General features: G+C 35.0%; 1 protein-coding gene across 6 annotated transcripts in view; it reads left to right on the top strand.

The window, feature by feature from the left end:
* The window catches only part of VSTM2A (V-set and transmembrane domain containing 2A), a 47557-nt gene extending 23567 nt beyond the window's left edge, over nt 1-23990 (top strand). Inside the window, exons 5-6 of one of the 6 annotated variants that reach the window (XR_012581420.1) lie at nt 304-21117; nt 22633-23990. Coding sequence is in view for 3 of the 6 variants with exons in the window: in XM_074546288.1 (XP_074402389.1) it covers nt 304-392 (89 nt within the window). In the remaining 3 variants the exon portion in view is untranslated. Of the gene's footprint in view, nt 1-43 lie in introns of all 6 variants that reach the window. The other 5 variants (XR_012581423.1, XR_012581422.1, XM_074546293.1 and 2 more) reach the window with 5 other exon arrangements.
* The last annotated feature ends 253 nt before the right edge of the window (nt 23991-24243 follow it).

Genomic DNA, 24243 nt, shown 5'->3' on the forward strand with positions numbered 1-24243 from the left:
CCTCCCTGGGACTGAAATACTTTGTATGTGTTGTTGTTTGCAGTGCATGCCAAGACATTCATGGGCACCAGAGCCAACCTGGCGAGCTAATTAAATAAATAAATGTATATGTTTAAAACAGCCTTATAAGGAGCATTGGAAATCTGCAAGATGAGCGAATATCTTATAACTTCTTCCGCAGGTGCGAGGATAGCTACAAGCCATGGACTTTCTGTCCTGCTTCTTGTTTGTGGCTTTGTGAAGGGTGCTTTGCTTTAATCTAAAAGTGCTGACTTTTTCCAATATCACTTTCTCTTCTTAAAGCAAAGAGCAAATCGCCTGTAAAATCCACGGAGCGGACAGCAAAGTTGACCCTAACCTCCAACCACCACTCTGCACCCAATGTACTCTAAATCTCTACACAAGGAGCACCTTCTTCAGGAAGTACAAACAAAATTACTAAATAAATAAAATAAAATAAATATTATAAAAAAGAAGAGGATACCACATGTTTTCTTGATATATCTTATTTTCTTTGGCTTATCACTGATATTTTCTTTGAAGAGAACTGGTGTGATGTAATCAAACGTTTTGTAACAGCAAGACCTAGTTTCCTTTTCTTTCGGCAAGGAGAAGCCTCATCCTTGACTTCTCAGGGGTTGGCCTGCGAGTCCTCAGTATTACAGAATTAACCATGGATGACATTTGGTTTCCTACGCTGAAAGAACGGTTCCAGCCTGGAAGCAAAAAGAGGCCAAATAATGAAACAAACTATAGTGATTGAACATAAATAGAATACACACAAACTTTATCAAAAAGTCTTTTTTTCCTTTTCTTTTTTTTCTTTTTTTTCTTTTTTTTTTTTTTTGCATGAGGAGTAGGAATATTCTACTAAGCATGCTGCTCAGCAGATGAGGGGATGTTGTTTCTGAAAAACCTATGAGGATATTTTTCTTTTGAGTTTTTTTCCTTTTTGTTTTCCAGTATATTATTCTTTCCCCCCTTTGAGGTTTTTTTCCTGTCTTTCTGTTTGTTTCTTGTTCAGTGATGGCAAGTAACTTAGGCCAACCCCTGATGACTACGTGGAGGTTTATATATATACATCCCTTTTTTTGTGTGTGTGCGTTCTATATTTCAGTGTGTTTTCTCTAATTTTGCAACTCCTGTATATGCAAAACCAACTTAAATTCTGTAAATTGCTTACAGTCTGTGTGATATAACTTCAGAGTAGACATACTTTGGTCCTCATGCAAGCCAGTTTTTAGTATTATCTATATGTCGTGCCACCAAGAAACATCTTTATTTCCTTTTTTTACAAAACACCACTTTTTAGTTTTTAATTCAGTAATGTGTGGATTTTGTAATGCATATCTTCACTTTGACTGGTTTGACTCCCTTCAGCCCTTGTTTACTCTGTAAATGCACATTAAAATTTGTTACGGTCTCTAGACAATGAATTATTTTAGTTTGTATGTTGTGTTGAAGTTCAGATGCTGAAAGCTCTTTGAACTTGTGATGTTTATAGAAGATGAAGTGATTCAATCACTAGAGACTGTAAAATGCAGGTTTGCAGTCAAATACTGCACATAAAGGAAGGTTAGAAACAGAAAACAGACAAATAAACCAGAACATGTCTTTAAGGATGTTCCTTTGGTAAAGAGTTTTAGGAAAGTGAATTTCTTACACTGATAAAATATATTTGCATCACAGCTCCTTCTACATGGCCAAAGAAGTGTCTTTCTTTGCTTTTTCTGAAAGTGGATTGTCATTACTCATTGATATTCTTAATTAAAATACTTTTTGTCTGTGAACTGAATGTGAGAATTTTGCTGTTGAATGATGTAATATGTGTTACATGAATTACATTCATTAATGCAGGAAGCAAAAATTGCTACCATTTGCAGCTGCAATCAGGAAGGTTTTTTGCTTTTTCCCATCTTTCCACTGATGCTGAAAAATTCACACCCTTTCATTTATCAGCACAGACAATCACATACACCACATGCTTATTATGATCTATTTATGGCAGCATTAAGTAGCTGCAGTGTGGTCAGCTGTGTGATTTCTCCTCACTTTGTAAGTACTGCAGAAGAAATTTTAAAAGTATGTTTATAATCTCACCAGTCTGTGGTCTACAGGCCTAACATTTTATTTCAAAATGCTTGTAAGTCTGATGTCTTCCCCCAATACTTTCAAAGGATAAAGAGCAAATAAAGGCATAGAATCAACATTTTGTTAACCCAGTACTTCAGAACAGGATAACATATTTGTGCAGATCTAATTTTCCATAAATTCTGTAGCATAGGCTTAACTGGGAGTAGTCAGTCTTCAGTTTTAGACAAGTCTTAGCAGTAATAAAGAGAGCAGAAGTTCAGCATAATACAAGCAAATCAGGTGTAACCATCAGTAGAAATAAAATTTCTTTTATTTCAACATAAAATTTATGACCCACTTAGAATGTTGTATATTAAAAAAGTTTTTCTCCATAGTTGTAACAGTTTATTAGGCTACTGAAAAGAAATGAAAAACTGCCCCCCTTAAAATGTTCCAAATCAAAGTGAATATTGTGGATCAGAGAGGACACAAAGAGGAAAGAAAAAGTCAAGGGTCAGAGCTTTTTAAAGTCTTGCTTTCTGAACACACTTGTGGAACCAAACTTTCCACAAGTTCTGGAGAAAAATCTCAGTTTTTCTTTCTGAAATGGATATCTGTGACTGGATTATGTGAGAATCTCTTGCTTGGAGCTTGGAAACTTCAGTTTCCATTGGTCTTAACTGGAACCAAATGCTTAATGTCACATTACTGTATTGCTTACTGTATCCATATATCTTGTATGAATATTCCATGTATGCACATAGAGACTACCCATCATGGCGTATGGAATTTGACAGCACAGTTTAACCTCACATTGCTTAAGTTGTTACTATGTTGAACTGATATGTGTTTTGCTTTATGCTGTTAGCTGCTTGGATATAAATCACCATGTACTAGGAATTCAGATTAAAGAACAAGCTGAAATTAAAAGCAGAATTCTAGATCACGTGGATTAGTGTGATGCAAGCCCAAACACAATGCCATGTCAGGATCTGCTATTGTACAACTGTGTTAGCAAAAAAAAAAATGGACAAAAGAAATCTGTAGGACTCTTGAAAAGCCTTTCAGATTTCCATGAGATGCTAATGGGACACAGAAATTGTCCTCCTTTCCCTCTTGAAACAACATACCCAAATTCTTTAGATGAGGCTGATTGGGCCCTTCTGGTTGCAGATCTAGAGCACAGCTTTAGTTTTGGCTAATCTGTGTGGAAGCAGCAGCAACAAGAGCATGTATTACATTTTTAAATTTTAAACTGTGTCTCAACAGCTATTCTTCAAATTAAGAATCCACCTGGATCTCCTAGAATTTCTCAAAATGGAAGTTAAGATACAGTAGACACCCTTGGTTCTAAGAATTCTGTTATGAATAATATTTGGCATAGGAATGAAACTACTACCCTTTTCTGCCAGGTGCAGTTCTTGTTTGGACATAACAAAAATAGATTTTAAAAAAGGAGCTTAATTAAATCCTGAAAAGCTCCTTGTTGAGTGGGGTATCTAGAAAGGCAATTTGTATCTAGCAGTCATAACATCTCTCAGCTCAATGTCCTTATCCCTTTTACAAAATGAGCCCAGTTTTGAGGTGGTCTTTTACATGACTCATGCTTCTCAATTTGTGTCCCCAAAGCCTCGTTGCATATGGTGACATTCTTCAGGTCTTTCCGACAGGTTTTGCTTTTCATAGAAGAATAAACATGGGTGAGTATGAAATGCTTTTGTATTCAAGGTATATATGCCACCTACACTCACACACTTTGAGATCTGATGTATCATCAGGCTGAATAAAAACGTATTCCAGCCCCATGAGGTGTCAGTGACAGCCTTTGTATTACATGGAAAAAGTATCCATGGCATTTTGGTACTGCTACCAGGGATTAATACTGCAACAGAGCCTGTCTCAAAAATTCTACTTTCCAATGGTTACTAATTATTCTTTTAAGCTCTGGAACCTCATGCATAGAGGTTGCTGCATAAAATATTTAAATCTTTCTTAATTGTATTTGGTAAACTTTGCAAAGAAATTTGTGGAGCATGAGAAAGGTCAGACCATGGATTTAAAAAATCTTAGCAGACTAATTTAAGATTGACAGTTCCTCAGAACTTCTATTAAGAAAGGTACTAGAAAATTTGAATGGTAAACATGGAATCTATTAAAAGTAATTTTTATTTCTTTTTCATTCTCAATATTAAATATTTACATTTCAGCACTACCTGAAGGCAAAGATCAGAAGTAGGTATAAACATGGGACACCATGGCAAAAATGATGGGACTCTTTGGAAGTTCCTACTTTTTCATCTAATTCAGTGCTACTGTGATTCAAGACCAGAACACATGCTAAAACCAGGTTTTTTCACATTCATTCTTTGAAGTACTTTCTCTTCGTTCAAATAAAGTGAGGAAGTATTGGCCAGTGCAAGAAATCTGAATGCTTGCCTGATATTTTTTAACTTCTGATGATCTTTCATTTCTAATGATCTTAATGTCTTATGATCCTAAGTGATGTCATCATTTAAATCGTTATTTTAAAAAACCCAACAATATTCCCCCTCCCCCCAAAAAATCAAAACCAACACAAGTAACGAGCCTAAATTCCTTCCTAAAAAAAAAAAAATTCAAACCTTTGTCATTTGCAGGATATGGGAACATTTTTCCACGACATTACTGTTGGTAAATGTCAAACGTTGTTTATAGAACTAAAAGCATTAGGAACCAAGATTGGGATCATCATACTTTGTAATACAAATTTTTAAAGGTTAATCTTACATGATTAGCTCAGCTAAACAATGCTAAGCACATAGTAAATTGAATTAATGCAACTCACTATAAATGCCTTCAATCTTTTGTTCTGAGCTTCCTAAATATTGGTTTATTTCATTTCACAGTCATAAAGTTTGCACATACATTGACATAGCTGAAAGATTTTACACAGTTTTTTCTACTGTTATTCATGCAAAGAAATGTATGAAGAAAGTTAAAATTGTCTGTAACAATGAATTACAATCAACTGGAGAAGATACTTGCAAAGAAACAAATGTGTGCTTTCTCGAGAGTCAAATTTAATTGCAATGCATTATTTGAATTCTCCTTTTTGTGCTATTTTTTTTTGCCAACATTTCAATCAACTTCTAAAACAATACTATATATCTTATTACTTCTTACAAGGTGACAGGACAAAATAATGTCACTTTGTTATGAAAAATCTAGGAGGAAAAACAAATTTTTGCATTCAACAGCATTTTAAACTCTCACTGTTTACAGTGTCCTATCACCTCAAAATATCTTGAGACATATATTTATATATATATAGAGAGAGAAAGAGAGATAGATAGATATAGATAGATATAGATATAGATGATATATATAATTTGATTTCCAACTCTATCATGCTGATAGTTGAGATGGCCTTCAGGTGGGAGCAAATGAATTTTTCAATTATTGAAATGCTCCTTTACATTGATGTTACAGCACAGAAAGAGGTCTTATGTGTATGTGAGACTATTTACTGAGTGACAGCTCATAAAGAGGCCAAAATATACATAATAGATTATTAATTCCTTTCTTGTTTTTATATGCCATGAACTTGAAAAACAAGAGAGCAGATTGCATCTGAAAACTAGCTGCCTAAAATAAACTATTTCATTCAAATCTTTGAAGAAACAAATTCCTTATTAAAATGACTTGTATAACTATAACCTTTTGAAATATATGGGGCTTAGATTTTTAAGAAAAATTATATATATTATATATAATATCTTTGTATATAAAATTGGGAAGGAAGGAGATAATAACTTTTGCTGCTTCTGATAGAAGATTATGTTTATTGCTGCTGATTGTCTTCAATACCAAATTATTTAAAAGACCCTTTAAATTACTGGCAACCATACTTTGGAAAAAAAAGATTCCAATTTTTCTGATTATCTACAATACACTTTAGTTTCTGCATATTAACCAGCACTTGCTCACATTTTAAAAATGTTGTTTTTTCATCCTAATAGAAAAGAAATAATCCATATTTTATTAAAAATAAATGTCAACATGTTTATGAAACCACCTTAATGTCTTTTTCTTTGGTGATTCATGCACAAGATATGTTTTGTTCATATATTTAATCTGCTCAATGGGGCTAAGCATTGAAAAAAGACAGAAGAAAGTTGTTCCTAGTTGTTCCACCTCCAAATTGAAATGCTGTGCAAGAGGGAAAACTGAGGTATGACTCTTTCTGTTTCCCTACAACAGCCAACCAGAAAGAACCTTCACAGGGTCTAACAAAACAAATCACTGCTATAAAAGTAACAGTTGTAGTTCACCTTTTAACAACGTGAAAAATAATCAAATTGAGTGCAATTTCTTCAGCAAAATGCAAAGCATTTTCTTCCAAAATTATTACTCTCCCCACTGATATGAAAGAAGGTCTTGCAGTTAGGGCTTTGAACAGGCAAAGTATTTGTCCACCTCTTGCAACTGCACAATGGCAACCCCAGAGAGACTCAGCTGTCTCCCTTTCACCATCTCTGTCCTACATAAGATTATTAATCATGAAGGTACTCAGAAGATGAATATATATTGCAGAATAATAACTTTCTATACTTACACCTTTTTTAAAATGTTTTAACAGAAAAAATCTTTTTGTCTCAGTTAACTTTATTTTTAAAAAGCAAGGCAATGTTTATATAATTCATAAGCATTATAGATAGTTTGTTGGAGTTTTATTATTGAATAGTTCCCAGCATTCAAGATAACAGAACAGGCTTTAAAAGTCTCACAGCAGTATTCTAAAGCTGTTTATGTGTCAGAACTACCTGCATTAATGAAAAAAAAAAAACGAAAACAAAACCAGAAAAAAACCAAAAATCACAAACAAAAATCTTCCTCGTCTGTAGCTGCTAGGTCACCAGAAAAGCTCTTGGAGTGATTCCAGTGATAGTGATCTAAAGTTTACCTTTAACCTTTCCAGTATACTTCCTGGACGTAGAAGGGGAGTAAATTTTGAAAGAACTTATGATGCCTGTTCAGCAGCAGAAATAATGAATGCAATGCTGCTGTCATTCTGTTGTGAATCACAGGACCTACTGAGTTTACATATGAGCACTGTGCACAAGGGCAGAATACCTGGCCTTGTCTGGATTCTAGAAATCTTAATGCCTGGAGCTGCTAGATACAGGCTACTGCCGCCTCTGGACAGAATTTTTGTAACTAGAAAATCTGTTTCCTTACTAAAGCTCCAAACCCAGAGTACAAATAAAATATAGCATATTGAAAAATAATGAATATTTAGTGGAATTCCTCATGAGTCTCTCTTACTCTCTGTGTTTGTGATTGACACTTCTAGTGTAGAAGTCCAACAAAACTGATCTCCTCAACAATAACCTCCACACATGGACTTGGAGAATACTATTTGATCCGAAGTTTATATCCCAACTTTATTTCTTGCAATTTTGAAAAGGATGTCAACACTGAAATGGAATATAGGCAAATAGAAACTAGCCAAACAACACTCTGTGCCAAAATCCTCAGTCAAAAAAAATTAAATATGATTTGTCAAGTATATCTAATATGGAACTAGACTCTTTTATTAGGCACTTTAAAGAATCATTGATTTGTAGTCAGGAAATTTAAGGAGAAATCTGGGAATTATGCTCTATTATGCATTTTGTTTCAGAAAAATAGCAAATTTAGAGCTCAAATTAAATGCTATTTATTACAGTTATCTATAGAGGTAAAAAATATGGATGTTTAAGACATTTGTCATGAAAATGTGCATAGGAGACGCAGAATTGTAGAGACAGATCTGCTAATGGTAACATAGATCGTTTTCTCAGCAGATGGATGAAGCAGATGGAAGACCTGTGTTTTCTTCACACTTTTCCTACTGATCTGAAGTTGTCAGCAATAATGTCAATTCTGTTCTGGAAATATGTATGCAGTGCTTTTTTTTTCATATTATCTTCATTTTTTACAGCAGACTAGGCTTTTGGTAGTTTGTGGATATATAGAGCACGGAAAAAAGACAGGGCATTTATATAGAAGTATGTGGGCCTTCAAGTATATTCACCAGACAAATACAATCAGATTTTCCTTAGGAAAAGAAAGACAAAATATTGTACTGTAAGATGAATTTTTTTATATAAAATTAATACTTGAGACACTGTTCAGAAAGATTTGCCCTTACATATGTCAAAAAAAAGGAGGATCTACATGAAAAATTCCTGTTGCAAAATTCTAAAATGTTTTATTTGTCCCCATTTTCTTGTGGATAGCTCTATTGTATTCTGTATTCTGTTTCAACAATTTAGGATAATAAGTTGCACAACCTAGCTGAAGTGGATGAGAAACATTGTACAATCTGTTCCACCAGGTCATCTCTGAAGGCTCAGACTGCCCAGCTGTAAAATAGTAACAAGCAAGTGGCGTGGCAGAAATGTTTCAAAACAATCATAGCTGTCAGGGGGAGGTTTCAGAAGAACACACCTTCAGGAGGGTGACACAAGATCTGCTAATGAACCGGCATACAAAGTTCCTAACATTGGAATAATTTGTTTCTGTACTAACTGTAGATATTCCAGAGAAAGGCAAATGTGCTCAATGTGTCAGAATCAATGAAAACACCATTGTAGTAGTTAATGGGCAAACAAGCAGAAAATATGTTATGACATATATGAAACAAGCTACGTAATAAACTCTGCAAGTAATAAAATGACATGACATATGTTTGTGTTATAGGCTGCTGAAGAAAACTACCTGCAGGTTTAAACTCATTATTCCTGACAACCCTGATACCAGAATGTGGCAGTGAGATAAAGATCTAACTCAAAATGAAGCTGTGATGGCTGAAAGCACTGTATCCCAAGAGCTAACTATATGAGTACTAAAGATAAATAGTAAAATTCTAAGTGAAACTGGACACTTAATAATAAAACCTACAGATCTAGCAGAAGAGTTTTTTAAAGGTTTGTGGTTGTGTAGCAAGCAGGACTGAGGAACATTTCAGCCCCTTTACTTGGCACTGGTGAAGCCACATCTCAAATCCCTGTTCAGTTTTGGGCCCCTCACTACAAGAAGGATGCTGAGGTGCTGGAACATGTCCAGGGAAGGGCAACAAAGCTGGAGAAGGGTCTGGAGCAGAAGTCTGATGAATCTGATGAGGAGCAGTTGAAGGAATGGGGGTTGTTCAGCTTGGAGAAAAGGAGGCTTAGGAAGAACCAGATTGCTCTCTACAAGAACCTGAAAGGAGCCTGCAGTAATGTGGGGGGGGCAGCCTCTTCTACTAAGTAACAAGCAACAAGAAAAAAGGAAATTACCTCAAATTGTGCTGGAAGAGGTTTAGTTTGGATAATAGGAAAATTTATCTCACCAAAAGAGTTGTCAAACTCTGGAACAGAAAAATGATTGTCACCATCCTTAGAGGTATTTAAAAGACATTTAGATTTCTCTTTTAAGGATGTGATTTAGTAGGAGATTTGACTTGTTAGGTTAATGGCTGGACTCGATGGTCTTACAGATACTTTCAAAACTAAATTAATCTATGACTCTGTGTATATAAATCTTCCTGTTTAAAAGATAAACATAACAAACACCTACTGCTTAGTGGGGAATGAAATAACCCTTCGACATATAATTCCTTGTGCAAATTATTCCAGGAGAATAGTTCTGCTTATCTCTTTGAAACATATAGATACTAAATACTAAATACTAAATACTAAATACTAAATACTAAATAAGGTGGACGTCATTACATTCTGCAAAAATGGACAAAGCAGAGATTGCAGAGACTTTTCTGACTGGGAACACAGGAAGGACCGTGGCAATTGATAAGACTGTAATGCTACACTATGCCTTTTTAAACTCCTCTTCTAACAAAGTCCTGTTTCAAAATTTTCAATATTTTTTTGCACTATAATTCTGATTTCCTTGGAATAGAATGGTGAAGACAATATGCTTTTTTATAGTCTTCTCTGTAGAAAAAGATTAAAATATTCAAAAGGAAGACACTGGTGGTTTATGATGAGTTTACTGACAGCAGTTCTTAGTAGGAAGAAAGGTAGATTGGGAGTTGACTCAATATATTACAAGTAAAGCATTAGTAGTATCCTTTAAGGCAGAATAACTGAGACCCTTATTTTAAAATTCATAAGATTTGGTAATGAAGTTGATTAACAATATTATTTTGCCCTGGTTGGAAGTACAGGCAAAGAATTATCACATGCCAAGAAAAACTATCAACTTAGCCTAAGATATTAGGTCATTCTGCTGGCTGCCTAGAATCCCATTTAGAAGAAACATACCTTGTATTGATTTTTAAACTGGCTTCTATCCCCATTAACCAGCATGTATTTTGGGAGAGTCTAGCCTTAATCCTAATGCAATTGCAGCAATCTTTCTATTGATTCATTTGAGCAAGAGTGAATGGGATGTGTATGAAAATGAAGGAATGTAAAATTAATACATAAAGGTTAAACACATGTAGATTGGCATAAAATTTACCATCACTACTGGTTCATGTCTTTCTGGCAGGATCTACCATAGAAACATAATTTTGCCTTTTCCTCTTCTACCCTTGTAATTTTCTGGTTTCTTCTCATGCATCTATTGTAAAGGGAAGTATAAATAAGATGTGCTCAATTATTAATCATGTATCATTCAAGCCTGAAGCAAGCAGTGTCAGAAATAAAAATGCAGAAAAGACTTAAAATTATATCCCACTTCAGGAATCTTACCTAAAAATAGCTGGTTCCTATATGAGCCACATCCTGATGATTTTTATTGCAGAAGTACCAGGCTGGAATTCTAAGTATGTACATACTGTAAGACATATTTGCTTAAAAAAAAAAAAAAAAAAAAGTCAAGCTATTTCAATCCAAACTCAGGTACTTTTCTCTGCTGTAGTGGTGCAAAGAACCTAACAGGAGCAGAGAAAATGAAAAGTAAGGAATGGCTGGAGGAAGCTGCTTATGTATTGACCATAACTCTCACATACACACATGCACTGCCCCAGCCTTGCATGGTGCATTGCCTCACTGTAGGGAATGAGTGTAATCATGGCAATAATAAGGAGGAATTTGGAGTGAAGCTGGGCGTGGAAAAAAGGGGAGGAAAGTTGTTTTCTCAAAGTATGCAAATGTTTATTGTCCTTTTCCTTCCAATACCCAAATAAGTAATTCCGTGTTTATTTTCATTGACAATAAATTTATTCATCTCAATTAAAGTCTGTTTTGCTGACAATGATGATTAGTAAGTGGTCTTCCTGACTTCATATTGATCCAAAATGTTTCTCATTCCTGTTTTTTCTTGTCTTCCCTTGTCCTGCTGAGGAGGGGGACGGAGGGAGTAGCTGGATGTGAGATTGCCTACCAGCTAGGACCAACATATCATACCTTTCCCTTTTATGGAAAAGAAGAATGGAAAAAGAGAAGTAAAAAAATTTAAGTCTTCTCACATATTCTTAGTTGCAGATTGCATGGGATGATGTGTCTGGTTTTTCTTTAATTTCAACAAAACCTTACTGGTTGTTTCTAATCTTCTGGAGTGGATTGTTGGATCTCAGAGGCTAGCGACCCAAAGGCAAGTATAAGACACTTCATAAGCTCTCTCTCCCTGCCTGATTCATTCCAGGAAAATGTAGGAATTCTTTAAACAGCTCTGGAATTTGCATGCAGATGCAATCTCAGACTGAGCTAATTCTCATTCTGTCAGCAACAAAATGGGCAACTCCCTCCTTTATCAGGGTCAGAGGTTTAGAGCACTCAGCTCTAGACCACACTAAGTGAAGATGTCTCGGGTTCTGGGTCCTTGTTTCCTTACATTCAGCTACAACAGCTTGGGGGCGGGGGGGAAGATTTTTTTATCCTCCTACAAAATCTCTATAATTTGCTCAAGAGAGTTTCTGGTGTCAAAATATACAAGGCTAAATATCAGAAGGTGTAGAATGAAGGTTAGTTAACAAACTGGTCATCTGTGAAACTCAACCTTTATAAGGAATCATCACAGAACCAAACTAGCAATTTTTCTCTAGATGTCCTTGCCATGTACTTGCCATGGGTGACTACCTCAAACAAGTAATTTTTTTTCCATGATCACTGCCTGCTGGTAAATATGATGGCTCTTTCAGCTTCCTTCTCTGCATTGCTTTCCTCCTGGGTGATTTGTTGCTGGATCCTCTGAATGCTTATTTATTCATGCATTTATTTTTCATTGTAGTTCTTTATGTCTCTTGTAGGAAGGAAGACAAGGAAAAGGGAAGAAGAAGATTTGATGTGTCTCTTGACTAGAAATATTTTTCCCCAGATGGAAATGAGTAAGATTCTTTGCATGGGTAGCTGGGGAAAGCAGTCAGTGCGAGGCCAGAGAGAAAAATTAAGACTATTTTTCTTTAGAATACCGTCTTTTAAAAATGAGAAAGTAGCAGTATCAAAGAAACCTCTCAAGGACTAAGATTTGGTGAGCAGGGAACTCCAAAACCAGATAGAGGCTGGAGCTTTTTATTAATGAGGGCACCTTGTCATAAAAATCATACCTGCATTAGATTCATGAGACGAGGAAAGATATGAGAAAGAAGAATTATGTTTCTAGTCTTAAAAATAATAGTCACTAAAGCCCAAAATATCACTAGTCAAAAATGGGCATTCAGAATAAATAGGAAATTGAATATATTTAGAATTGGGTCTTAAAACACGTATTCTCATGTCTTTGAATGACTACTTGTAGTACCGTTTTCTCTCAGCTAGCTAAGGGACTTCAGTAGTGATAAAAGTTTTTAGCTGGTAGGAGGTTTTTCGGTGTCAAATTTTTCTCTTAGAATTTTTTCTAAAGCTGATTTTGTAGTGAGAAATGAAAGGTTTTGAAAATTGCCTCCCATAATGCTTTAACAGGAGGTTCAACTTTTCTTCAGAGTCATTCTGAGCAGTGATAATGATGGTCTTAAATAGCATAGAGGGAAATCATTAAAGATTTCTGATCACTTAATCAGCCTCAGACCAACAAGGGTAAAAATGTATGAAAAGAAAAGTTGAGACTGTGTGAAACAGGGAAAAAAAAGATGGTCTGCAGTAAAGAGATAAAAAGAAGAAAATAGAGAAAGTTTTGATAACAACAGACCTATTACAAATGGTTTAGAAGAGCACAAATTGTAAGCACAAAATATTCCAGTTTATCTGATGAGCAATTTGAATAGCTCAACAATCAACTGCCTCTGTTCTGTGGCACTGGTTAAGCTATGTAACACCAAAGGAAAAGAGAGATAAAGAGAAAGCACTCTTCATCACTTGCTCAATTCTGCATGGTAAAGGAACAGAAATTATCACATAAAACTCTGCATGCAACTAATAAAATCAACAGAAGTATATTGATCCAGCTAAATCTTTGTGAATGTATCACATCTCTCTATTATTTTATTTGGTGAGTGCTAAATTGGTAATCACTCAATACAATTAATTATATTTTTAAGTTTTCCTATGCATTTGAAAACTTCAGCACTTTATCGATATTTTAATTTCATTAGAAAATGTCTCAGTGATTTTTGTATACTGACCTGTGAAGTGACTTGTCACTTTTTCTTGTGGAAAAGAAAAAATATCAAAGGAGAAATTATAGAGGATAATAAAACTACAAGTGGCATATAGTAAGATGGACAGAAATAGTTCATTTTCTTTTCCAGTGCAAGAAAGAGGAGGTGTCAAATTGAGCCAGTTGGAATACATTTCAGGACAGAAAAGAGTAGGTGCAAGAGACCTTGTAAAAAATAATGTGGATCCAAGAAGTCCATGTAGGTTGGTTGATTGGGAGACTGAAAAGGTTTATGGAAGAGAAATTCATAGTGGGTAGCAAATTAATAGGACCACATAGACTCGGGAGATTTTCAATGTGAAAATAGCTGGAGCGTGAAATTAGCATTACACAGAAGTGTCATTTTATAACCTTGTCCTGCTCTTCCTTTTTCAAGCCATTCACTTGTGGATGTCGAGGGATGCAGAACACAACTCAGCCTTTGGCTTGAGCCACTACAGCTGTTAAAAGTGTGTTAGGTTCTATAACTGCTGTCACTGATGTCTCCAGGTGAAACCATAAATGTGCCTTCAAATTTATTTGACTCCATGAACATAATTTAGTCTAAACAACTAATCTAAGAATTCTTAAAACTCTTTTAATACCTGAAAGCTTTACTTATATTCCTACTGGATATTTATTTCTTTAAAGCATTTTGTGTGTATTATCCACAACCTCTATTGTGACCATATTTCTTCCCTCTGTTCCTTCTGATAAAGTTTTCCCTTTCTATTATTCCTACCACTCCCAGTTTTTAAGAGTGCCTGATGTACATGCGCTGAGTTTTACAATTGAGCTGAAACAACACTCTGTTCTGTTTTTGTTTCTTCTTCTACCTCTAAGTTGAAAAATGGCAACACTTTAATTTGTGAACAGTTATTCTTGAATTCAAATTCTCTTTTTAATCCTGTCCCCTGCATTATATAGAATAAATTTTTGATTGGTAACTAAAATGAGAATCTTGTCCATCTCTACAAATACTAAAGAAATATTTTAAAGATTTGATGTCCCCTGAAAAATTCTGCCAGTAAAATTTTAAAAACAAAGTTCTCATTTTTAAAAGAAAAATTTTATTTCCCAACAGGAAGCAGTCTGCTATACCTGGCTTGCTTAGACAATATATCCTTGCTTAAGAATTTATCTCTTGCTGGGCATATACATCAAGCTACCTGTCTTGCCAGTTCTTTCTTTCATGCAGTCCTGATGTACTTTATAAATTCTACATCAGAAGCACCTTATCCGACACTGAATTTTATTCACATCTCAGCTGAAGCATAACTGTCTAGAAACCTTCTGCAACACCTTCATAGCAAAAGAAATCAACAAATAAAGGTGAAAATGCAAGGATTAATTTTCAAATATACACAAACTAAGTAACTAAATTAGTGTAATGATCAGTATACTATCTTTACACTTAAGGAGACCACCAAGAAAAAATTAATGACCTATAATAAGCAGAAGTCTTAATATTATTTGGCATTTTTCTTTTATCACTTAACATTCAGTAAACAAGCCATTTTTTAAGAACAAATATTTACCACTCATTTATAAGATGTCATACTTATTTCCTTCTTTCATGTTAGAGAATTATGGTGGTATTAAGATGCTGCCTTATGGTAACTGAACATATTTATTCATTCTGGTAACAGAACTTCTGCACCAGTTTCAAAACAAATCTGGCTTTCAACATTAAGCATTGAAGTGGCAGGCAAGACTTGTTTCCATTTGTGTCTCCTGAATTCTAAGATCAAAATGAGAGGATATTTCTTTAATATTAAATTAGTAAATAACCTATAGCCTTGCTTTATACAGTGCTTGCTTTCTACAAAGTGAAATGACATCCTCTTCGCTGACAGCTACCAACTGTATATACTATGGAAACTCAGAGTTACCTTCTTCCTTCCTTACTTCTAAATGCTGAAGAATCCAAATTAAGTTGTTATACCTGCATACAGTTAATAAAAATCAATGAAGTTCACCACATGGAAAACCAGCTATAACAATTTGCTCCTCCATCTTAAAAAACAGACAAGCTTTTAATTAAAACAAGCCTAACACATTGGAGTATGTATTAAAATTATTCAGTATGTCAAACTCTAAGAGGAAAAAAAAAAAACCCCAAAGTTATTTCAAAAACCATAATCCACAAATATTACAATTACAATTTATTTCTACTTCCTAATTTGTGCAATACTATGGCTTAATAGCATGTATCCATTGACTGCTCTAGATGTATTTTTTCCATACTGTATCTACGTACATAAATAGCAAGACTAGACATGGTTCAATGAAAAGAGTGTGCACTGTACAGTGAAGGCTTCTCTAAATATTTACCTGCAGAACCTGGAGAGTTTAAAGCCCATTTCCCACAGTGTTCTTTAGTTTCTCACTGATTTATTGAATGTGATCAGAAAGCTTCTTTCATTAGAGTCTTTAAGAAAGAGATTAGACAAACAGTGATCAGAAATTTTGTTGTACAATTTGTCCTATATGGGAGCAGCAAAATGAAACTGGTGGCTCTCAAGGATCCTACATCTTAAGTGCTAGGCTTTTACAAAATTAGCAACAAACTCAAAATTGAAAGAAGACATTGACATTTTTGAGCATGAACAATCGCCTTGTCATATCAACAATAGCTTTTTCAATAAGTTCCAAACAATACAGGATTAAATAATACAGCATTGATTGCTCTAATCCATGTTTTTGCAGTCTGTAATATCTTTGATTATTAGACCATAAGCTGACAAAAGTATGAATTTAATAAATAATGTAAATACATTTGAAAGTATTTGGACCCACACATACATTAAAAGTATCAGACAGCAATGTGTAGTCAAAGTTGTGAAATATGTTTTGAACACTATGTTTATAGCCCACAGAGTTGCTCAATGATTTGTAGAAGGACAGACATCTGGATCATTGTAGTATTTGTATGAACAAAAAATAGAGAGATGATTTCACAGCCGTTTTTGACCTCTCTGAATAATTTCAATCTGACTTTGCAAAAACTCTTCCCCAAGCAGACAACAGCATTGTACCCATGTCAATTATTGTAGGCAGTCAATGTATGGCTGTTGAATAAGTGATTCAGTCCTTACAGAATTGGTATTTAGATCTGGCATCTGTTTTTCTTGGCTTCTTTCACTGCTGATTCTGCCAGCTTCTTAATCTGAGTCCCTTGCTTTCTCTTACATGCATAGACATTTTTCCATTGCCTCTAAATTTTCTGCAGCAAGCGAGCAACAAGTTGACCTGCCTTCTTTTCTGTGATCCTGTTTTGTTCAGACACAGTGTGCAACACATTCTATAATCCTATCAAGGATATTTCAACCTTTAGCACATTGTTTGATTTTCGTTCCCCTCTCTATTGCTCCATACACAAAGGACTGTGAGACAAAATGAAGATCTGAATCTACGGTAAAAGGCAAAATACTTGAGGTAACAATAGGATTTTTTCCTCCCAAGTACCTATTCCTTAAACAGAACAGAAAAAAAAGTAATAGGACACCACACAAGACATTCAAAACCTGAAAGGCTGCAGAGGAATCAAAAGTCTTGCTGATAATAGATTTCTAACAGTGTTTTCACAGTCATGTCATCACTTCCTTCTCTTTAATTTAGAGGCAGTAAAGCCCATTTCATCTCTTTCCATCCTGAGAACCTTAACAGCTATCAAACTTAGACCCATCAGCTTCCTAAACATTTGCAGGTAATGTCAAATTTAGCCATGGAACAGAACAATATGAGTCAAAACAGTGTCTAGTGTGATAAAGTGTAATGCTACATTACACAGTGTACATATTTTATAGGGTAACTCAATTAGTGCAATACTGCCTAAAGCTGCTCAGGATCATCTCTTAACGCACCCATTTTCAGGCATGGTAGTTTAAAATGCAAACACATTGAGAGTGGCCAAGGTCAGAGACAAAATGCAGTGCGAAAATTCCCTCAGCTATCACCCTGAAGGGCATTTCTAATGTTAATCCAGAAATCTAATTAGGCAGCCTGACTGAAAAAAAAATCCCACTTGAAAAACCAGTTAAGGTCATTAAATTGAATAGATTCCAGCTACCATGTGGAACAACACTAATCATATGGAATGGTTTTCACTGCTCACTTTAGTACTACCAAGCCAAATATTTGCATGCAATGTAAACAGAAAAAGAAAATAGTGCAATATTAAGTCCTTGGAAATGGAAAACAGAAGAACAATTGGTAATGATGGCCAATATGACCAGCATTTCCTGTACAGATGTACATGCAGGTGGCTCACAGACACGAGTAGATGAGCTTAGAGCACATTTTTAGGAGGCGTTTCAAAGATGGTTGAAAGACTGCTTTCCATGATAATGAGAGGATGGAAAAGAATTTCTAGAGGCATCTGTTTTGCAAGGATCTTATGTAATATTCGTTCCAATGCTCTGGATCTCTTGCTGCACCACCAGTGGCAACAAAAAGGGACTTGGAGAAAAATAGAATCTTAAAATAGTAAGGGAGATAGTTCTACACAAATATTTTATTACTACTCATTTGCCATTGTTTCAAGAAAGGTCACAAAACCCTTGAAAATATGCCAAATTTTCTGTGAACCTTTCAATAATGCCAGTGCGAAAATAAAGAAAACCATGACCTTTCTGATTCTTACAGATACTTCAGAAAATTACCTCCTCATTTCAGTGTATGCTTGCCTCCTGGACTTTTATAAAAAAAAAAAAAGAAAAAAAAAGATAAAAAGCAAAGAAAAAGCAACAGACTTATAATCACCAGAGGTATAGAGAGTATATTTTATTTTTCCTGTAGTATTCATAAAATTCCACCTAATCAGTCACTTACTCATTAGTCCTTTCCATAATCCCTTCTAATTTATTTCATATTATTGAATGCTGAAATACAAAGGCCTGTTGAAGTACAAAGGCCAATTGTAATTTCTTCTACTGGTCTGCTCAATTAAACACCACTACTTTTCCTTGTGAAACTAAAGGAAAATTGTTTCATTCCTTCTAATTTTGCGGGGCTTTTTTCTCGTGTTTAAAAACTTGATGACATTTGAAGTGCCACATCATTCACCTTAAGATCTGAAAGTAAAGTAGCAAGGCTGACTTTGGGAATTCCATCCAAACCCAACAACTGAACTCTTGAAGTCTGTGTGAGCTCTGCTACTCTACTCACAAGTGAGGAGAGCTTCCGCAGATGTCTGCTTCACACAACCTCATGTAGTAAAGGTGTGGTTCTCCCCTCCTCCTTCCCCAGGCAAAATGAGCCTCCATTATTTGCCCAGGATAATTTATCTCTGTGTGACTGGTACCCCTTGCTCCTTACCCCGGGTACCATCCTGCCAAGGAGCCCTAGAAAAACCTGTCTGTCCACATAGTGTGTCTGCTTGCTGCAGCTCAACTTTCAATACTGTTGGCCATAAATTCCAACATCAATAAAAGAATTTATAATAATTAGTGCATGCTTTTAAAGAAAAGTGGAACTGTTTCAGAAAGGTTGGTAAGAGAGGAGCATCAAGTACGCACATAGGTCATTTGGCTCGACAGACTTAAAAATTTTCTTCCTTCTGCCAAGATAGCTGTTAAATAAAATAAAGTTAATTCCTGAAAGCATATGTCAGCAAAAATTTTCCAGGGCTTTCACAGTCTCTTTAATAAAAATATTTCTTAGAGGCATGCCATTATTTCCTACTCTCTAAATGACTTATTTACTGACTTTTACTGACTATGAGAAGTCCTAGTAATATTTTAAATACTAGTAGAATACTTATTTTGCTAGCCAGCACTACCTTTTCCCATATTTCTACTGTATATCACCATACAGGAAATGGAACAGATAAAAACAATAGGCAGAGAATTCTTTTTGAGAAGTCATATCATATTCAGATGACTGTACTGAGGAGAAATAGCTTTGAATTTAGGGGAGAATTCCTGTCCTCTTCAAATCTTTCTTTTCCTTCTTATGTACACTCCCAACACTCTTGTGATTCTGTACTGAATAATACTGATAAATTCTGTACTGAAATTATATTGGCCTTTCATATGCAGTATACTGATGAGAAAGAGAGTAGGATAGAAGGATCGTCATTCACTTGCTGTTTCCATGTTATGATTTTTTTAGGGTGAACTCTCTATGCTATTCATTAAATAACAAGATTAATTAATGAGACCTGTTTTACCTTGGCTAGCACTCATAGACCAATATGGTTCATCTGATGTTTGTGAAAGTTTCATATTTAAAATATCATTCCATTTAAAGAACTCAGTCTTGTACCAATATGCAACATTTGCTCACCTAAGTCTCCACTTATAATTAAAGGGACTTCAACAGTGCTTTTTCAAAGAAAAGAGATTTTCTTATAACAGATTTGTAGCTTCTATATGTGACAGCAATGGGTGGAGTTATTTTTACCTGTAAAAATATGCTTCATTTTATCCTATAATATGTCTGTACTACTTTGTGGGTGGCTTTGTTTTTGCCTGTGGGTTACACAAAAACACATTATTAAATTGATATTATGGTCTGTGAGTCTCAAGCCTAGTTCTCAGCTATAAGCAGGAGCAACTCTGAATCCATTTAAACAGTATCAAATTACAATCTTTGAGTCTCATTCTTTCTTAATAATTTAGAGTGAGACTATCTCCTGAAAGGCCCAGGTTGATTTCAGGCTCTGATTTGCTTCTATCGTCTCTGGTTTTTTGTGGTCTTGCAAGATTAAAACACCTAGATGCTCAGTTGACAGCATCACTGTAAACAAAGCCTCTTCTAATTTGCTTTTATAGTTTGGATTTTGCAGACACTCATGGTTTTGGTGACATTGACTGCATACACTAGCTCCAGCTGAGCCAGTTTTTAAGACTACCTATGATTGTACGTTATGAAGCTGTTACCATGGGCAAGTGCAGGAAGTTACAACCTTCCACATCACCTACCAGATCCTTTTTTATAACAATGAAATATACGTCTCTTCTGTCACAGTACAAATACAGCTATTTGATTTTTTATGTTACTGAAGTTGTATTATTCATCTTAGGCTATGTATCCTGTATCTTAGAACAGTGAATATCTTGCATATTCTGCCACCAGATCTATAATATATCTTCTCTAATCATTCATTTCTACATCTGATTTTTATCTCTCATTTACATAGAGCTCAAAGTTTTGGTGGATTTTTACTCCCTTGTATTTACATATTTTAACTTGATTAATTGAACTGGTATATTGCTGGTAAATCTGAACGATTACAAGCAAGCACAGCAGGAACAATATTCATTTTTTCCCTGGTATTCTTGAACTTCAACATGTCCAACTGCAGATGAACAATTAGCTGGTATGCTCATCTTGCTGCCTTTTAATAATGTGCTAGCATTCCAGGTGTTTCACTCAACAGACAGAGTCTTAGGAAAAAAGTCCACCACATTTTCACAAAAGCTTTCTGCCTTTCTTCTGAAACTCTGAAGACCTCTTCTGTTGCTGTTTTGTGAAAAAAGAAAGCCCCAGGAACCACAGGTAAGATAGAATAATTATTTATTTTAAACAACTGCCTAATGATACTACAGTAGAAGGATATCACAACTTCTTCTTTTATTGCCTTGTAATTTCTACAGAAATTGAATGCAAGTGGGTTATAAAAGCCAGTGTGGTATTTCCTGAACAGAAACATAAATGGAAAAAGCAAGAGATTTTCTTAGTTGAACTCTAAATGTCATTTTTACTAGTAATAAAGAGTTTGGGATCTATAGATACATTTAACTTAAATGAGTTTCCGTTATATTGCAATAGATGAAGCCAAATATTCAACTGATTTCTATACTTTGATATGGCAATCACCCTCCTCAGAAATGCTGGACCAGATCATACATCCAAAAAAGAGGCACTTTCCATAAGCCATGGCACCTGCCAGAGTCATTTTGGAGGATGGCTTGGGAGAGAGACACAGACTATTGGACCTACAATCACAGACACTTGGAAGTAAACTTAAAGAAATTCAATCTAGTTGCAATTATTGACTATCTCACATGAGTCTATGTGAAAGATTTTCCCTTATGGATAGCAGATGGTGAAAAAAGGATTAAATTTCTTGAAAGCGATAATTTTTTCATTTGATATTGGCATGGAATTTACCTGTTAAATTATCTGAATTTGCAAATGGAAACAGACATTGGTTTGCAGCCAGTCTTTAAAAATTCAGAACTACTTTATAGTTTTGATATATCTATTCTACTCAGTCTAGCAGAACAATGAAAAATATGGAAGACAGAAAATGAAATTGAATTTTTCTTGGTCAACTGACATATGGTGAAATTTCTGTTGATATCACATGCAAATCCATTGCAATCACTCTTGAATAGTGGTTATAGGAGCCCCAGGGCTGAGCAGATAACGTTTTAAAAAAATGAAACAAGAATATATGAATGGATATAAAATAATTTATCCCACTATTTGAGCAGCAGGCCAGTACCCAGTGTGTCCAGTACAGTCACAATGAATAACCAATGTATAACAAGGTTTATTCAAAGCATAGGCTATAGAACAATTCACTAGATTGCTTTTTACCTTCCTCAAGTTCTTCATAATCGCAAGCATTTGAAGACATTTAAACAGTTCAGACAAAGAAAAAGTTTAGACACAGAAGCACAAAGTGTTTTCAAAACTTTTTTTTCTAAAAGCTTTGCATGTAATTTATATATTTGCTTAAAACTGCTCTTCTGCTAATCAGTTGCATCCATAGACAGCATTTCCTCTTTCTTTGTTGTAAATGATTTGACTATGAATTACAGCTCTGACACATCTATTCAATGGGACAACATTCTTAATTCTAGAGACAAGAAGCTCTGGCAGTCTTCTGATGATCTATTCATATGAGGTTCTTTTACATACTTTTGCATTTTTACTGTGAAGAAAAATTTAACTCTTTGAATCAAAGTATCAACTCTCAAAGAATCTCCCCATCAAGAGTTAGGTTCCCCAAATGCTGATTCTTATTCTGGTAATTATCTTGGAAGAATTTCTACTCTTTTATAGAAGACACCCCCAGTCTGAATGGATAAACTGATGTGAAGGATCACCATCATACCCAGATTCCACTAAAGGCCACCATGATCGTTGTCAGCATTATGTTATGGGTAAGTAGATAAATTAATATCTACTTCTTAGGTCTTGCACTCCCCTTGTGATCATCAATCTATTCAACTGGTGCACTTCATTCTGTATAACAGAAGAAAAAAATTCTTTTGTGATTGACAATTTTTCTGTTTTTCTAGAGAGAAAACTCTGTGTTGATGTTCCATTAACAGCTGTGACGTGATACGGAAATTTTTACTAGAATATATTAATTTTTTCAGGTGTTTATTACCACTCCTACAGACTTACATTCTGTGAATTCTGTGACTTTCTTTTTAGAATACCAACATAATTATCTGGTAACAGCTGCTGAATATAAACCACAAGCACTGACCAAATGAAAAAGGTTGTGTAATGTTTAGGAGTACCAGCTTTTAGATAATCATTAGTGAACTTTTTCTGCACAAACATGGGATAAATCACAGAGCAACTGCAATATCTCAGGATCCTTCATGATGGTGTGTATTCCCATTCAGAAATTCTGTAAAAACCAATAGTCATTACATATATGTAAGGTTGAAAGACCCCACAAATTTATAATAGTTTTGCAATTTCAGAAGCTGATGTTCAAGCTGGTAAAAGTAACAACTGCCTCATGTGTTATGTCAAACCAAATTTTAATTAATATACTGCATTTTTTCTTGAGAGTTCAACACACTTACACAGGGTAGAAAGATCTAATATGTTCTCTAAAGCTTCTCTAACTCTCTAATTAATGTCCCTATCTAATGGTTCCATGGTCTAATTAACATATATGACCTATCAGTAAGAACTAGTTTTCAGGTTTTCAGGATGATTGTGAATATAAGTTATACATTATATATTTCATATACACAGCAAAATCATATCAGCTTTAAGGGCTGTGAAGGGAAGATGTGATGTCATGCATTTCACCCACAAAAAAATCATCTTAGTATATGGCACAGCACAGAAAAAAACCTTGTCATTCCTCTGTAGGTGGCACATCCTTATCATGTCAATTAGCACAGGGGGGCTTGTGTGCAGATGACAAACTGAGATGAGATACGTGAGATGATGTATCTCTGAATGTATAGAAAGGAAACAACACAGATAAGCCCACATGTAAATCATGAAAGTGAACTCACAGCCATCAGTCAACAGGCAAGCACAGCCTGTAGTGACAATATACTCATGGTGATACTGAGAAGGAGCACAGCTCTCACAAGAGTTTCTTCAAAGTCAGCAGAACAAGTGGTGGGTCCAAAAAAAGAAGCATACAATCATGGGGAGCTAATAAATTATAGGGAAAAAAAAGGTTTTGGCTCAGAAATGAAGATTTTAGAGTATCTTGCAATTTTTTATTGAAATATGCTATCACATCCAAACAAGGATCCTGAAAGAAAATATTTTAAAAAGACTCCTACGTGTTTTCAGTGCCATCATTCAAAGCAATCTTCACTTAAAATGAACCAGAGGATAAGTAGGATACTGTCTAGATCAGCAATCACAATTACTACGGTGCCAAGGAGTGGAAGGTCATTGGGCAAGTTC

This window comes from Zonotrichia albicollis, chromosome 1, assembly GCF_047830755.1.
Source record: "Zonotrichia albicollis isolate bZonAlb1 chromosome 1, bZonAlb1.hap1, whole genome shotgun sequence".
Taxonomy (NCBI): Eukaryota; Metazoa; Chordata; class Aves; order Passeriformes; family Passerellidae; genus Zonotrichia; species Zonotrichia albicollis.